This window comes from Gracilinanus agilis, chromosome 4 (assembly GCF_016433145.1).
Source record: "Gracilinanus agilis isolate LMUSP501 chromosome 4, AgileGrace, whole genome shotgun sequence".
NCBI lineage: Eukaryota > Metazoa > Chordata > Mammalia > Didelphimorphia > Didelphidae > Gracilinanus > Gracilinanus agilis.
This window is the reverse complement of record NC_058133.1, coordinates 357,630,822-357,648,777: the sequence shown is the minus strand read 5'-3', so window position 1 is coordinate 357,648,777 and position 17,956 is coordinate 357,630,822. Positions and strand designations below refer to the sequence as shown.

At 39.7% G+C, this 17,956-nt stretch overlaps 1 protein-coding gene across 1 annotated transcript in view; it reads left to right on the top strand.

The window, feature by feature from the left end:
• SCML4 (Scm polycomb group protein like 4) overlaps positions 1 to 17,956 on the top strand; it is a 94,294-nt gene that overhangs the window by 18,066 nt on the left and 58,272 nt on the right. The window contains exons 2-3 of the mRNA XM_044675402.1: positions 2,479 to 2,611; positions 11,840 to 12,040. Coding sequence (XP_044531337.1) covers positions 2,479 to 2,611; positions 11,840 to 12,040 — 334 coding nt within the window. The remainder of the gene's footprint in view (positions 1 to 2,478; positions 2,612 to 11,839; positions 12,041 to 17,956) is intronic.

Below are 17,956 nucleotides of genomic sequence, written 5' to 3'. Positions count from 1 at the left end.
GCCCCATGGAGAGTGCAGGATTGAAGAAAGGTAAATACTCTCCCAGTCTTTAAGACAGCAAAAAGGATGGTGCTTGCAAACAATGTCCGTGATTTTTACTTCAATTCATGGAAACATTCTAAAATGCCTTATTAAGGAGATGGCTAATGAACATCTAGAAAAGGAAGCTGCTGATCACAAAGGACTGAGATCAAGGATAGGTCGTGCTGGATTAACCTCATTTCCTTTTTTTGATGGGATATCTAGACTCATCTATTAGGGGAATGCTATCACAGTTTACGGAGATTTTAGCAAAAAAAATTCACAAAATCTTTCATGTTATTGATGTGAAAAAGATAGTGAACCATGAGACAGGCTTGGAACTGAATGACTAGAAGTATAGAATGATACACCAACTTGGGGTGGGATATCCCATCGATCTATGCCAGGTTCTCTGCTGTTTAACATTTTAAAAATGAATGACTTAAATAAGGACATAGAAGAAATGTTTGTCAAACTTGCAAATGGGAATAGGCTAACTGGATGACAGTTAACATTCCAAAAGATCTAGATAAAACTTATCTTGCTTAATGAGATGATATCTAATAGGGATGCATAGGAAGGGAACATGTAATTATTAAATACCTATTGTGTGCCAGACACTGTGCTAAACAGTTTATAAATATTATCTTATTTGACCTTCACAATCATCCTAAGAGGTAGATGCTATTATCATCCCCATTTTATAGTTGAGGAAACTGAGGTAGGCAGAGGTTAAATGACTTGCTCAGGGTTACACAACTAGTAAGTATTTGAGGATGGATTTGAACTCAGGGATTCCCAAATCTGGACCCAGAGCTCTGTCCACTGTGCCACCTAGCTGTTTCTATTTTCAGTGTCCTAAAAGTCCTGATGTGGCTTTAAGCTGTTTTAAACCACACGAAGATTTTGGGGGCACTCTGTATAATGTCATAAAACTTGGGTCTGAAAAATCAACTCTCTAAGAACAAGATGGAGCAAGCATGACTAGACCTTAGTTTGTTGAAAATATCTTGGTGTTTGGGCAAACTACAAGATTAAGTAGTGTGTTTCAGCAACCAAGAAAGCTTGTACAATCTTAGCTTACTTTGAAGAAAAGCTTGGCTTTCAGAAATAAGGATATGCTGGTTCTGCTGTCCTCTGCCCTGCTCAGACCACATCTGGAAAAATGTGTTCAATTCTCTGTACCACATTTTAGGAAGGATTTTTTAAAGATAAAAACCATCCAGAATGGGATTACCAAGTTGGCGAAGAAGAACACCTAATTTGTCTATGTGAGAACTGGTTAAAAGAACTGAGGATGTTTATTCTGGAGAGAAAAAACTTGGGGTGTGTGTGGGGGAACATGATTATAGTCTTTAAGTGACCTCCATGTGGAATTAGAGGAATTCTACTTGTTCTAAATGGCAGAGTTAGGCAGCAATGCAAAAAACTAGAGTGCTTTACCATTTCTTTATCCTGCTCATTTTACAGATGAGGAAACTGAGGCAAACAGGGTGAAGTGACTTGCTCTGGGTCACACAGCTAGTAAATATATGAAATTGCATAGAGATCAATATAGACTCAATGTGAGGGCAAAATTCCCAACAATCAGTTATCTAAAAGTACAGTAAGCCGTCTTGGGAGCTAGTGGGGGCCCCTACCCTGGATGTCTTTAAGCAAAAGCTGGAGTTGAAATAGTGAATAGAGGGCTGGATGTGGAATGAAAAAGACCTGAGTTCAAATCCTGCCTCAGATACTTAATAACTGTGTGGCCATAGGCAAATCAGTGAATCTCAAAAATCAGAATAATAACAGCATCTATCTACAAGGTCCTTGTGAGGATCAAATGAGATAACATATGTAAAGCACTTTGCATATCTGAAATGCCGTATTAATATTAATCGTTCTTGTTTTTTTGTAGAAGGGGATCTAGTTCAGGTGGAGGTTGGACCGGTTGACCCCTTTCCTATCCTGAGATTTGATGCATTCTATATGATATACATGAAAGGTAGTCATGCCTCTCCGCTTATTTCCTTGGAGACATCTCCATCCCAAGGGGTTTTACTGGCTATTATTAGTGCCCACTCTGTGGCAGAGCCTTCCAAGCTCATATGGACTTATCAGCCACAGTTGGGCACACTGTACATTGACCCCAAAGCAGAAATGCCATTTTGGTCCTCTCTGAGTACGAAGGGCTACAACCACCATCACCAGCTGGATGTGGTCTCCGGGACTTCAGATCCCATTGTACTGTACATTTGCTATTGACACATAACTCCACTTCACGCATGGGTGTCTACACTTGCCCTCAGGGACATATCAGTGACCCTCTGCGATAGTTCACGCATTATGGAGGGGAGAGGAAAGGAAAGAAAGGGGTACAGTGGAATTTACGAACTGAAGTCAGGGAAGTGTTCAGGGAGACAAGGAAATCATGCCCTATAGGTTTTCATTCACCAAATTGGTTATATCTTGCAGCTGAAGTCTCGTGTTCTAATGACTCCTTTAGCAATCTCTCCTCCGAGAAGCACGCCAGAGCCAGATGTCAGCTCCATCCCCCAGGATGCAGCCGCCATGCCCAGCTCGGCAGCAGCAACACAGGCTCTCCCAGGTACGTCAGCTGAACTCAACACAAATAAGCGTGTTGGCCAGCAAGGGAGTTAGATAACTGGCCAATGGCTGTTGGCTCCACGATCATGGGCATCGTTGGAGATAGACGCAACTGATGAGTTGGTTATCTTTGTCAGCCCAATGAAATCTCTGATGACCAGATATGTTGAGCTCTGCTGTCTTGAGGTTTGGAACATTCCTGTCTTGGGTTTTTGGGGTGTTCCAGTGAACCTGATGGCCCCACTGAAGACGTTAATGGGGGAAGGGAGATAGGCGAGAACATGGAAAGAAAGCCCTGTTCTGCTTCTTTGTAGTGTCATGTTTTAAACCAATACGAAGTAGGTTTACCATTAAAACAACACCGTCATCTTATGTACACTCATGCTTTTCATTTCCTAGCATTGTCTCTTTCCACAAAGCCATTCCTCCCCACTAGCCCCTGCCAGACCTGGAGTAGACTCTAGCCAGGAGGGATTTCATATGAAAATAAGTCAATGAGAGGGATTATGCATAAATACAAAGTGACCCAGTTCACTCGTTCATTCATTCATTTATGCATGAATGCATTCATTTATTAAATGTTTGCTCTGTGTTAGAAACTGTGCTAGATGTTAGAGAGAAGCAAAGATAAAAAAATGAACAATGATAAAGCTTGAGAAGCGACATGGCACGGTGGAAAGAATTCTCCCTTGGGAGTCATAGAACTAGGTTTAAATCTTGCCTTTGATTCTTTTTACCAGTATGACCTTAGCCAAGTCACTAAATCTGAGTTTGCTTATGTGTAAACTGAGGGGTTTGGATGAGATAGCCTCTACGGCACCTTCCAACTCTCAATCTACTTTTATCTTATGAACCAATTATACTATGTTATCTGGGAAGTCCCTACTTCCAAATATCTCCCCCATTCATGCTATTAATTCTATATGCTTTTAATTATTTAATGTTAAATGCCACTCTCAGGAATTAGTTTTTATTAATCTTTTATAGGTAGCTAGGTTGCACAATGGATAGTGCCCAGATTTAGAGTAAAGAAGACTCATCTTTTTAAGCTGAAATCTGGCCTCAGATATGTGACCCTGGGCAAGTCACTTCACCTTGTTTGCCTCAGTTTCCTCATCTGTTAAATGAGCTGGACAAGAAATGGTAAACCCACTGCAGTTTTTTTGCCAAGAAAAACTCAAATACAGTCATAACGAGTCAGAAATGACTGAACAACATTAATCTTTTTAAACCTGAAAACAGGCCTAGTACTGCATAAATACAAGTCCCTAAAACCCTAGTGAGAGTTTCTTTCCTTTTTTTTAAACAAACAAAATTATTGATGCCTTTTGTATTAAATCACAATCAGTTCCAGATATACTACATTGTCTTCTTCCTCATCCAAACCTCAGAATTATACTTCCTATGAAACAAAGAGAGTTAAGTAAAACGTAGTGAAGCAGTGAACACTTCTGACTGTGTATGTTCCATTCTGTTCTGCAGTCTCCCACATTTTTGCCCTGAGAAAAAGATGCTTCTTTATCTCTTCTCTCGGGATAAGACTGATCATTTATAATTACAGAGGATTATATTATATATTTGACCATTATAATTATCAGCTTGGGCTTAATTTTAGTGTCACTTTCATTTACATTATTGTAGTTACTGCATCTATGATCCCCTTGTTTCTGATTACTTCCCTCTGAAGTTAGAATATGCCTTCTCATGTTTCTCTGAATTATTCATATTCATCATTTCTAATAGCTCAATACTTCCCATAATATTTATGTTTGTTTAGCCATTCTCCAAGTAAAAGACACCCATTTTGTTTCCACTCTTTTCCCTCTTACAGAAAATGATGCTACGAATATTTTGTTGTTGGGGTGTTTGTCCAAGAGTGGGAACTTTCGGTCAAATTGGATTAATAATCAAGGCATTTTTCTTAATTCCAAATTATTTTCCAACTCACCAGTTCACAGTATGTCTGCCTTCCAGTTGCTCCTTCCACATTTGTCATTAACAAATGGATGAATATATGGTAAAATTACAAGGATTGATTTAATTTTTTATTTCTTTAATTGGGAATTGGAGCAGTCCTTTCATATGGTTGTTCATAGTTTAGAAAAAAAATTGTTCCTATCTTTTGACTAGTTATTTCTTACCTCTTGACCTTACATATTCGTCTTAATTTCTTATATATCTTAGGCGAGAGTTTTATGAATGATATTTTATATAAAGCTGTATTGGTTTTTATTTATTTGTGCAAAAGCTTTTTAACTTTAGGTAGTCAAAGTTGTCTATCTTCTCTTTTAGGATCAATTAGATACTTCCTTTGGATAAGAATTGTTCCCCTGGACATAGTTGTGAAAGGTACCTCCTCTAAAAAAAAGAAGGATTTGATTACCTTCTCTATAGAGAGTCCCCAAAATCTTAGTCCAGTTTTAAACTTTAATAATTACAGAAGTCCAAATAAAAAAATATACAAAACCACCTTCAAAGGTCATTCTGACGTTTAGATATTAAAGTTTTGTGTTAAAATTCAACAGAACCACTATCTTGTGCCATAAATTGCACTAATTAAGCACTGAACTTTGTAAAAACTTTACTCCTCAGTTATTAAAACAATTGTATCTGTAAACTTAGGGTTAAGATAATCCAAAGATGGGGCAGCTAGGTGATTCAGTGGATTGAGAGCCAGACCTAGGGATGAGAGGTCATGGGTTCAAATATGACCTCAAATACTTCCTATCTGTGTGACCCTGGGTATGTCATTTAACCTCTATCACCTAGTCCTTATTGCTCTTCTGTCTTGGAACCAATACATAGTATTGGTTCCAAGACAAAAGGCAAGAATTTAAAATTTTTAAAATATAATCCAAAGAATGAGATTTTGATGCATACATTTCAGTTTTGATGGACTCCACACAAAAAAAAGTCTAATGTGTATAAATCAGATCATTGAGGTAGCCAAGCAAAGGGATTTCTTCTACAGTTCACTAGCATGAGGAAGTATCTTCACAACTAAATTAAAATATAAAATGTGTTATTCAAATTCAACATTTATAAAATTAAAGAAACATAAAAAGTATAACAGAGAACTACTCTATATTTAGGTCACTTATCCACTTGGAATTTACTTTGGCATGTGGTGCTAGATGCTGTACTAAACCAATTTTCTGCTAAAATGTTTTTCAGTTTCCCCAGTAGTTTTTATGAAAGGATGAGTCCTATCATCAGTATCTTAGTGGGAATTTCTTTGGTTGTTTTCTTCAAAAGAGTAATGTAAGTTTGTTGGAAACAGTATTTAACTGAAAGGCTTGGGGGGGGAGGAGGAGAGAAAAACTGCAAAGGAAGAAAGAGCAAAGAAAGTTATGGCCACGATGGCATTTTATTAATTTCACATTCTTTGCTTATAGGGAGCCTTTCAGAGATGAAAGGTTATAAAGACATGGGAGACCCTGGCATAGGACCTACCATCATGGTATACCCACATCAAAAAATGTCCCATGCTCTATGAGCAAAGCAGAATCGCAGTAGCTCAAAAGATACATGGAATGTATAATTTTAGAGACATCTCTAGCCCAAATATTCAGACAGGGTATTTGTATCGACCTGTGATAGAGCCTTCTGAGTTCATATTGATCTGACAGCCACAGTTGAACATACTATATATTGACACCAACATACTGATGCCATTTTGGTCCTCTTCAGGTATGAAAGACAACAACCAACCAACATAAATTAACTCATTTGCACCTCCCGACCATCTTACTGGTAGGATCAGCTCTCAATTTGCAGATGTTCTTTGTATATTTGCCTTTTCTCCTTATCTCTTATCTATCTAATTTCCTTCTTCTTAATCTTACCCTTGAAACTAACTCTGAACTAATTGTTTAGATTTGGAATTGGCTGTTTAGGGTTGCCCCTAGCCTTCTAGAATCTTCTTCTCTAGCCTTCACTATGAATTATGAGATTATGGTACCTTGTCAAGACCTCCATTTTTTACAATACTTTAGGTCAGTTAGCTCAGAAGCCATCCATCATCTTGACCCAAACTCTGTAGGAAAAGAAATTCTTCCCAAACTGGTCTGTCTCCAAAGATAAACCCCCCAGTATGAGGTCTGCTTCTCCAACTTGTTCTCTTGTCTTTACTCTTGCTCTGATTCCTCTTTCAATGTATTCAGTTACTGGTGAAAAATGTTGCCCTTTAGTCCATGTTCCTCCCAGATGATTCCACAAGGTTATTAACACCCTGAAGCAGTGAGGTGACACAGTGGATAGAGCACTGGACTTGGAATCAGGAAAACCTGAGTTCAAATCTTACCTCACATCTCTACTATCTGCATGATCCTGGGCAAGTCACTTAATCTTTCTCAGTCTCATCTGTTTCTTTATCTATGCTGTGAAGATAATGGGTAGCACCTTCTGCCTAGGGTTATTGAGAGAATCATAGGAGATAACGTTTAAATTGCATTATAAATCTTAAATGTTAGCTATTCTCAAGTTATGAGTCTGTGCTCTCTTATTCCTTAGCTCTCTGTTACTGACGAAATTCAGCTGACAGACATGCTAGAATTAACCCTTGCCAGAGCACCCTAAGCCATACGAGACAAGGGACTGACTACCCTTATTGGATAAAATCCATAATGCCCATCTCCCTACTATAGCCTATCCTAAACACTGAATCTTTATGACAATTCCAGTAGCAAGCACCAAAGTGTTTGTGTGTGTGTGTGTGTGTGTGTGTGTATGTGTGTGTGTGTGTGTGTGCTCATGCACTCAATAATATTAACTTATTCCCAATTCTTCACCTTTGAGATTTGAGCAGAACCACTTTTATCACAGGGCAACTGATTGGCACAGTGGATATAGTGCCAGGCTTGGAGTCAGGCTCATCTTCCTAAGTTTAAATCTGGCCTCAGATACTTCCTAGCTGTGTGACCCTGGGCAAGCCACTGAACCCTGTTTGCTTGTTTCCTCATCTGTAAAATGAGCTGGAAAAGGAAATGGCAAACCACTCCAATACTTCTGCCAAGAAAACCTCAAGAGGTTTATTTCCTAAGGCGAGCAGGGAAAAAAGGCAAAGAATCTGTACATCCTAAAATATTGATAGCAGCTCTCTTTGTGGCCACAAAGAACTGGAAATTGAAGGGAGACTCATCAATTGGGGAATGACTGAATAAATTGTGGCATATGGTTGTGATGGAATACTATTGTGCCCTAAGAAATGACAAGCAGGTTAATTTTAGAAAAACACTGAAAGATGTGAAATTAGGAAGAGTGAAATCAGCAGAACCAAGAAAACACATACAGCAACAAAAACATTATTTGAAGAATGACTTGTGTGTGTCTACCACCAGAGGAAGAAGAATGGATAAATAGAAACAAGCAAGACATAATGATACACACACACACACACACACACACACACACACACACACACACACACACACATTTATTTTTGTCAAATGATGCCTTTTCTAATGGGGGAGGGAAGGGGAGAAGGAATTATCTGGGTATTTTAATGTAACAAATGAATACATTAAAAAAATAGAAACAGTTGCATGGGGGGGTGGAACCAAATGGGATCATGAAGAGTCATGACAACTAAACAATAATTTTGCCACAATGATATTTTTAAAAAATAGTTAAGCTGGGTGGCTCAGTGGATCAAGAGCCAGGCCTACAGATGGGAGGTCCTGGTTCAAAACTGGCCTCAGATACTTCCTAGCTATGTGACCCTGGGTCAGTCACTTAACCCTCATTGCCTAAGCCTTACTGCTCTTCCGCTTTGGAACTAATACACAATATTGATTCTAAGACATAAAGTAAGGGCTTAAAAAAATAATAATAGCTAAGCAGTGAGGGCAGTTAGGTGTCTCAGTGGATTGAAATCCAGGCCTAGAGGTGGGAGGTCCTGGGTTCAAATGTTATCTCAGACACTTCCTAGCTGTGTGACCCTGGGCAAATCACTTAACTCCCATTGCCTAGCCTTTACCAATACATAGGATTGGTTCCAAGATGGAAAATATAATGAGGGAATAACAGAAATGAAACATTATAAAGGTAAAGGTTTAAAAAAATAGTTGTGGTGTAGACCATAAGGAAAAAAAGTAGGGTGTTGTAGTAGACGGAATAATAATTTTATGCTTTGGAAGACATGGGTTCAAATCCTACTTCATATATTTACTAGCTGTGTGACTCCTCACAAATCATTTAATTTCTCTGGGTCTCAGTTTCCTTATCTTTAAAATCAGAACCTTGGACTTGATGGCTTCTGAGCCCTTTCATCTTCAAGTCTTTAATTCTAGAAACTTTAACTGGGCAATGTTTATACCTAGGGTAGCATAACTGTACCTAGGGCAAATAGTACAGAATCATACTTGGAAGTTAAGCATTCATGCTCCCTTTGGTGGAGACAATGAAGAAATAGGCTATATGTTAGCTTCCTTCTTAGCTTATTTGTTTTTTTTATTATGTTGCAAAACTCTGCCCCCTCTAAATTCAGCCCGTTGAAGAAAAATTTTAACTGCCCTCCTTTAGTTATGCCACCCTAGAAGAATTACAATTTTTTTTATTTAGATGCTTACATTTTAGGGTGGATACAAGACTGTCTCTCCCTGTTTTTTTCCCCTTTTCTCTCTCTTTTCCTTCTCTCCTACTTCCTGCACTTGTCTTTATACTGTGCTCAAAAAATTATGTGAAACCCTTTCAAAGAACCAGTTTCCATTCTTGACTTTCATCCCAACAGTGTCCTCTATTGGTAAACTCTCTGTAATGAATAGCTAAACTAGAGTGCTCTCTATTGAAACTTTCTTTTTACCGTATTGTTGGCCGGAGTCCAGTCATGGAACTCTCGCCATCTTTATCCCACACACTGTCTTTTCATCCCTTTCTCTGGGGCTGCTATAGACTCAGATGCAAATTTCAGGAATAAGGTCTTTCATCTGGTCCTAATTTCAGCCCCCTCTTTCAAGCTTATGGGGACTTCAAGGGCCTCCATTTAGCACAAAATCAGCACAGATGGCTTCTTCCTTAGCTAAAGTGAAGTGCTCTGCCTAGTCACAGGAAACATCTATGTTTTACAACCTTCTCCCTCTCAGACTCTGCACATTTCTCGAGTAGAGCACCAAAAAGTTCTGTTGGCTGATAAGGAAAGTAGAAGAACACATGCCCATAGTCTTATGTAGAGAAAGTTCACTTTTATTTTTAAAGGAGTATCTTTCTTTGGAGAAATGGGTAACTATGGATACAGAATGCCAAATACTCTGTCAGACAAAATTGCTGTTTTAGTAAGTTTTGCTTGACTTTCTCTTTGTTACAAGGGAAGGCTCACGGGAGGGAAGGATGGATAATGGAGTATCTGGAAAAGACATCAATAAAACTTTAATTTGAGAAAATGAGAGGAATATATCTAATTTGAGATAGCTATTGCCAGTGGAAGTGCTATATAGTAAAGGAAAAGCCAGTGAGGCTCTTGTCTCAATCTTGCCAAGGTGAAGGGTACAGAAAAATATAAAATATGCATCTATTATTCTAAACATGCCATGCCATGGAAAAAGGCAAGGCGATATAATTTTATATTCTGCCTTGGTACAAAATCAATGCTAACTCTTAGAATCCCTAGATTGGGAGAGGTCCTAACATCTGTTCTTTTACACACTGCACCAAAGCACACTGTGTAATTCATTCCACAAACATTCATTGAGTATAGAAAGGGTGTAAAGGTTCTGTCCTAGGTGCTGAACAAAGGTAAATGTTTCTAGGCCAAACTTTGCAAAATAGCTCCTTTCTCTTTTTCTGGCCCATGATTCCCAGAGGACCTCCCCACCCCCCCCACTCCCATCATCCTACTCCTACCTCTAGTCTTTACAAATAATGCAGCAGGGATTTCTTGGGCAATAGATAAATTTATACTAACGGCAAACTGAGTATGATGGAAAAAAAAACTTTCTACAACATACCAGAGTGAATTCCAAACCCAGATTATAGTGTATGGTCCATTGATTCATTTTCTTTTTGATTGCTTACAGAAGTCAGGAAAATAGAACCTTTTGTATCTAATGCAATAGATGTTTATTAAGTGCAACCATGTGCCAGAAGTTGGGGACACAAAGTCAAAAATGAAAAACAGCTCCTGCCCTAAAGAGGCTTATTTTCTCCTAGGTCCATGGTGGAAAACCTATGGCACATATGCCAGAGGGGGGCTGCTCAGAGTCCTCTCCATGGGTACACCCACTGTTGCCCCAGGAAAGAGTTTTCTGGAGTTCATTACTAGAAAGCCAGAGAGACGTGAGACTGGGCTATTCCCCTCCCCTTCTCCATGCCTGAGGATATCTCCTACCTCTCTAAAAGGTTCACCATCACTGTCCCAGGTCCTTTCCAGGACGGTGCTGTCAGCCTTCTGAAGTCACTGCCCTCAGTTACATATAGGATCAGAAAGAGCAAGTGAGCATACCTTTTCTTTAAAGCTATGAATACATAGCTTTTTTTTTTTTTGCTAAAGGAACCTTTGATGATATATTTATATTTGTGACATTTAGAGGTGGTTTTAAGACCTCTTTTTAAGAAAGAAAAAGTCATCTGAAAGAGTCATTTTACTTTTTGTGGGGGAATGGGAGAAGAGAATATGTATCTGTTTGCACACACAGTAAGAAAATGACCATTAGAACCTTTTAAACATTGGGGACTTTATCATTAGTGAATTGTGACAAACTAATTAGTGAATTAATTTGTGTATTTGTTTGTCATTAGTGACAACATGTCAAATAGTGAATTAATTTTATGTCACATTAATCATTAATTAATACTAAGTATAAGTAATAATTATAACTGATAATAGTTAAATATTAATTAATGTGACACATTAATTTATGCTACAAATAAACTGGTTAATTAATAAACAGAGTCAGATTGTTGGATTCTAGTGTGGTCCCAGCCTCTGATTTCTATAATGAAAAACTCCTGAGGCTAAAGTTAAAGCTTCATGGAAGGGTTGGCAGCAATATCATTTATACTTATCCCTCTGTTAGCCATCTTGGGAGGTCATGTTGGGTGCTTGCCCCAGTGCTTTGGAAGGTCCATTACTTTTGTTCCTTCAAGAAAAATTCATCATTCCAGAACTGTCAGTGATGCTTCCCAAGCCAAGAGAGGAAGGAAGAGGGAGCAGAACCCTGGGAGAGGCCCCCAATTTGAGCTGATCCCTTGCGTTCCATAATAAGCACTTGGTGCCGGGTATTTGTCTCTGCAGTTTGCATTTATGTCAACAAACAAGCCAACTTGGGGCCATACCTGGAGAGGAAGAAGGTACAGCAGCTCCCGGAGCACTTTGGCCCAGAGAGGCCCTCAGCAGTCCTGCAGCAGGCGGTTCAGGCGTGCATAGACTGTGCACGCCAGCAGAAGGCAGTCTTCTTCCTGGTCAAGCAGGGCTATGGTGGCGAGATGGTGTCTGGTAAGGCTGTAGAGAATGATTGAATGCTGGGAGGCTAATTAGTGTGGGATTTCCAAACAGGATGCAATTAGAAAATCAGGGTTTAGCTTAGTGGGTTTAAGACCAGAGCTTGTCCAAAAGTTCGGAAATCCCAAGTGATTCTTGCTTCCATTGAAATAGTAGAGAAGCCCCAGAGTCTAAAGACAACTGGTTGTTTAAGGTCACTTGTTAGCTGTGAGGAGACTGTCTACACCCTGAATCCGGACTTAGGAGGCCCATATTTCAGTTCCAGTTCTGCCCCTAATGGTTTCACTTCACTTCTCTCAGCCTCAGTTTCCTCATCTGTAAAATGAGCCAATTAGAAAGATGATGAATGCTAGCATTTACATAGCACGTTCAGGCTTACAAAGTACTTTACAGGTATCATCTGATTTGATTTCCATAATTGCTGAGATCCCTTCCACATCTAAATTCTATACCATATAAGCTTTGCTCCTTTTCAGATTATCCTCCACCACCTCAGTCTACTCACCACTATTCATTTTCCATCTTGTCCATCTCTTCCTTCCTGGATGACCATTGGCAAGCAGGGGAGAAAGAGCCTCTTGACCCAGCAGGAATGTTCATCTCTCTGAGTTTTTGCTTTTGACTGGGTTTCAAGCCAAATACGTTGTATTATACTAACTGTGGAATTATTTCTTTTGCATATCTCTTGGGCTGTTCTGAGCGCACAAACTCATCCCTAACTTCCTCTACCCCCGTGCCATTAATCTACCTTGAACTGAGTGTACTTTGTAGAAATTTTTGTTTTTTCCAAGCATCCCTATACCTTCCTTCCATTTGCAAGTTTAGAATGTAAGATTATGCAAGAGACCCAGAGAGAGACTTTTTTCTCCATAAACTCAATTCTTCTAAAAGTTACGCTGTGTTCTCCATTTTTCTATTACATTCCCTAACATCCATCTCCTCAAGTGCTTGCGAAATACCTATGAAGGGAAACGCTTGAGTATCAAAGAGTGCCAGCTGCCAAAGTCCATTCTCTCTAATGGGTACTGGCACCTACCTTGGACCATGGAACATAATTTTTTTTTGTACAGTAGTTTCACTCATGCCCAACTCTTTATAAGCTCACTTAGGGTTTTCTTAGCAAAGACTCTGGAGTGGTTTGTCATTTCCTCTCCAGTTCCTTTTACAGATGAGGAAACTGAGGCAAACAAGGTTCAGTGACTTGCCTGGGTCAAACAGGTAGGAAGTGCCTGAGGCTGGATTTGAACTCAGGCCCTTTTGACTCCAGGCCCAGTACTTTATCCACTGTATCACCGAGTTGCCCTATGGAACACAGTAGGTGCCAAATAAATGCTTGCTGAGTTGAATTATTCATAGGATCATTATTCTAGAGTTGAAAGGAACCTCAAGCCATCTAGTCCAAAACCCTCATTTTACGGATAAGGAGATCAAAGTCCCAGGAGGTTTAATGATTTCAGTGACAATGTCACATAAGTGACGAGCATCAGCAGTAGTATTTTGACTCACTTCCTTGGACTCTTGTGCCAGTTCTCTATTGAACTGAAGTGAATTGAATCAAATTTAATTTGGAAAGTAACAGCATCACAGTCCTTAATTAGATCAGTTTACAAGTCTTTCCCTTCTTTGTGGCAGCAAAAATTAAGGAAAGCAATAATTTCCTCCATGATTTTATCCCCTCTAGGCTGGGTGGTGACACTGCTTGCCAGTGCATGGACGATTCAGCCTTTGGCATGGTTCTACATCCGTAATTCCATTCTGTAAACGTTCTGTGGACATTATTTTAAAAGAGATTATGACAGGCATGACCAGAGATTAGAGCAAGATGAAAATGGACATTTAGGGCAGAGAGCATCTCCTTTCATTCATTATATAAGAAGTGTTCTCTGCCAAAGTGAGCCATAGGTATCACCCTGGGGACTAGAAGCCTTCGTGTTTTCTTTGCTAAATGGCAGTGACCCAGACACAGTCTCAACAGTGATGTTCATAGGACCAAAGATCTAGACCTGGAAAGAACCTCAGAGATCATCTAATCAAACCCTCTCATTTCACAGATGAGGAAACTGAGGCCCATGGAGGTCAAGTGATTTGTCCAAGGCCACCTAGGTAGTAAGCATCAGAGATATTATTTGAACATAGGTTCTCAGATTCTAGAGCCATTATTCTTTTTACTATACCATGTTCAAAACCTTACATAAAGCCAATGCAGGCTAAACTTCAACTGAATCCTGGGCTGAGGGACTGGAGGATCAGTATCACTGATGCTCTTTTCTTTATTTGATACCCATACTCCTTTTGTGACCCCCATGGGCTCAGATTCACATAGTTATAAATGATTCTACTGAGCTTTTGGTCAGCTAGGTGGCATAGTGGATAGAGTCAGAAAGCCTCATCTTCCTGAGTTCAAATCTGACCCGAGACTTACTAGCTGTGTGACCCTGGCCAAGTCACTTAATCCTGTTTGCCTCAGTTTCCTCATCTGTAAAATGTTTTGGAGAAGGAACTGCCAACCATTCTAGTATCTGCCAAGAAAACCCCAAATGGGGTTATATAGCATCAGAAATGACTGAGCAACAACCCAGCTTTTTGGTCTTGAGATTTCATAGCATTTTAACTCACTGCCTTAGCTGAATTCCCCTATATGTTGAAGTGAAATGGCAAGTGGTTCTGTCATGTTATAGAAGAAACAAAAGACAAAATGACTTACTTTGAAGACCTCCCAAACAGAAGGTCCAAGGATATTACTCAGGATGCTCAGAAATCTGGGAGTTACTTCACTAGACCACATTATCTCTCAGAGGAATAATTTTAAAAGCCTCCCTAATTCCATATCCTTTTGTGAGAGGTGAAATGAACTTCCTGTCCTCTTCTTCTGTGCCTCCATGAACATTCTGGCCCATGTTCCAATTTGCTTAATTAAATTAGCTGCTAGACAGATTGGAAGCATCACAATTGCTGACTCCTGAGAGAAAGCATAAAACACTGAGGCTACACAATATTCTCTCTCTTTCTCAAGGTAGTAAACATACACACATATTCATGCTATTCAGTCATTTTTCAGTCACATCCAACTCTTTGTAATGTTATTTGGGGTTATCTTGGCAATTGGAGTGGTTTGTTATTTCCTTCTTCAGCTTTTTTTACAGATGAGGAAACTGAGGCAAACAGGGTTAAATGACTTGCCCAGGATCACACAACCAGTAAGTGTCTGAGGCTGGATTTGAACTCAGGAAGATGAATCTTCTTGACTCCAGGCAGTTCTCTATCCATTGTGCTACCTAGCTGCCCCTACATGTGTTCATATTAACAGGAATAACAGGGTCCCATGAGCAGCTTGGATGATTGACCCTTCATGAGGGTCATAGGATCATGCATTTAGAACGACAGGTCCCACAGAGATCATCCAGTGGAATCCCCTTATTTTACAGAGACTCAGAATGTGATTTACCCTGAATCATAAGGTAGTGGTAGTGGTGGTGGTGGTAGTAGTAGTAGTAGTAGTAGTAGTAGTAGTAGTAGTAGTAGTAGTAGTAGTAGTAGTAGTAGTAGTAGTAGTAACTAGCATTTATATAACACTTTCAGGTTTGCAAAGTGCCTTACATATGCTATCTCATTGGACCCTTACAACAACCCTGTGAGGTAGGTGTTATTATTATCCCCATTTTAAAGATGAAGAAAATGAAGCAGAAAGAGGTTAAGTGACTAGCCCAGGGTGACACAGCTAGTAAGTATTTGAGGCAGGATTCAGACTTTATTCCCGATTCCAACTCCAGCACTTTATCCATAATGCCACCTAGCCACAAAGTAGTAGAAACATTTTTTTTAGCAGAAACATAATTTGAATCCAGATCCTTTGACTCAAAATCCCACACTCTTTCCAATGTATCACACTGTTTCACCCAAAGTTGCTACAGTTGCTCACTACTCAGACCTCTGGTTCAGTCACAGTCATGTTTTTCTAATGAAGTGGGGCCATACTTTTAGTTCTAAAATTGAATGGGGTCACCAATGATTCTTATTCCTAAAGTACCTCAATGCTCCAACTACTTTAGCTCCCCCTTCCTGGCTCTCTATGGCTTGGGGTCTGAATTCTCGGCAGGCACAAGACCTCAAAACAGAAATGTGTCGGCAATAGACTTCCATGCCTATTTGTGACGTATCTGAGATCACACAGGCAACAAGCGTTGGAGCAGGGATTTGAATCAAGGAGCCCTTATTCCCAATCCAGCCCACTTTCCACCAAACAACACTGCCTGTTGTGACTCCAAAGAAAGAACTGATAAATAGAATCATGCACAACATAGTTATATATAGTTATATATATATATATATAATGTGTATTATATATATAATATGTATTTATGCACATATACATATGTATACATGCACACTTTTGGGGGGTCAGATGATGCCTTCTTTAGTGTGGGAGGTGTATTAATTAGAATTTTTTACCCTGAACTTCATCCCCCCAGAAGTCCTTCAGTATTTCCCAGAATTCCTTTTAATCTCTCCACCACATCATGTGGTCACATATTGTTTATAAGCTCTGTATCTCCTCCCTCTTGCTCTCTTTTCTCACAACCAAGGGCTGGTTTAGGTAGTTTTTTTACTTTAGTTATTATCAATAAAATTTTTATAAAATATAATAGTTATTGTCTATTAATTTTAAAACTCGCAGAGGGAAGGAGACCCTTGGAGGCTTTAATGCAACAACAAAAAAAAACTAAATAAATAATTTCTAAAAGGAAAATAAATCAACTATATTGCCTCCATGGGAGAGAGCAGCTGCAAATGATAAGATCATAGATTTAAAACTGGAAAGAGGGGGCAGCTGGGTAGCTCAGTGGATTGAGAGCCAGGCCTAGAGATGGGAGGTCCTAGGTTCAAATCCGGCCTCAGACACTTCCCAGCTGTGTGACCCTGGGCAAGTCACTTGACCCCCGTTGCCTACCCTTACCACTCTTCCACCTATGAGTCAATGCACAGAAGTTAAGGGTTTAAAAAAAAACTGGAAAGAACCTTAGAGGCCACCAAGTCTAAGAGATTCTGACACAACTTGGCCAGGAAGTATAAGATGTAAGGAATCTCTTCGCCACCAGCCGTTTTCAGAGAGAATAAGGGACTAGTCCAAAGTCACCCGAGCAATAAATGTTAGAGGGGTAGAGCTGGGATTCAAATCCAAGTCCCCTTACTCCAAATGCCTTGGCCTTTCCATTACCACTAGTCATGGATAGATGGCTAAACACCAAAGACAGAGAGGATACGTGAGTAAGCATTGACGTGTCTATTATGTGTCTGGCACTGTGCCAAACACTGGGGCTACAGACCGTAGACAAGCAAGACAGTGTTTGCCTCCAGGCGCTTATATTCTAGTGGATGTAGACAACAAATCCAGGGGAGCCACAAAGAGGCGGAGGTATTGGTATAGGTTTGATGGCATGGATGGAGTCCTGGTTCCTAGGAAGATAAGTAGAAAGTTCACCTCCCAGAGCCAGAGGAACAAATGAGCAGAGTCCAGGTGGCTGCAGGAGTTTGTGGGATGGGAAGGGAGATGTGGCCAGAGTCTTGGCAGTAAGGTAAGGTGATGCCCAAGAAGTGGCAAGGAGGTTTTGTTCTGGCCAAGATAAAGAAAGCTCATCTCTGAGTAACTGAGAACAGAGAACAAGAAAGGCAAAAAGGAAAAATATCTGCCAGGGATTGTTCAAGGAAATGGAAGGAGAGGCCCTCAAGGTCCAATGTTTCTCTCTCTTTAAAAGCCAAACCCAAGTATAAGACAGCAGCACTGAGAGGGCTGGGGCTTTCTCTTCTTTTATTTTAGTTTGGTTTTATTTCTTTTATTTCTACTTTCATGAATTATTTTATAATTTTGTCAGTTAAAATTATTTCCCTGTACTTTATTTCATTTCAGAGAAT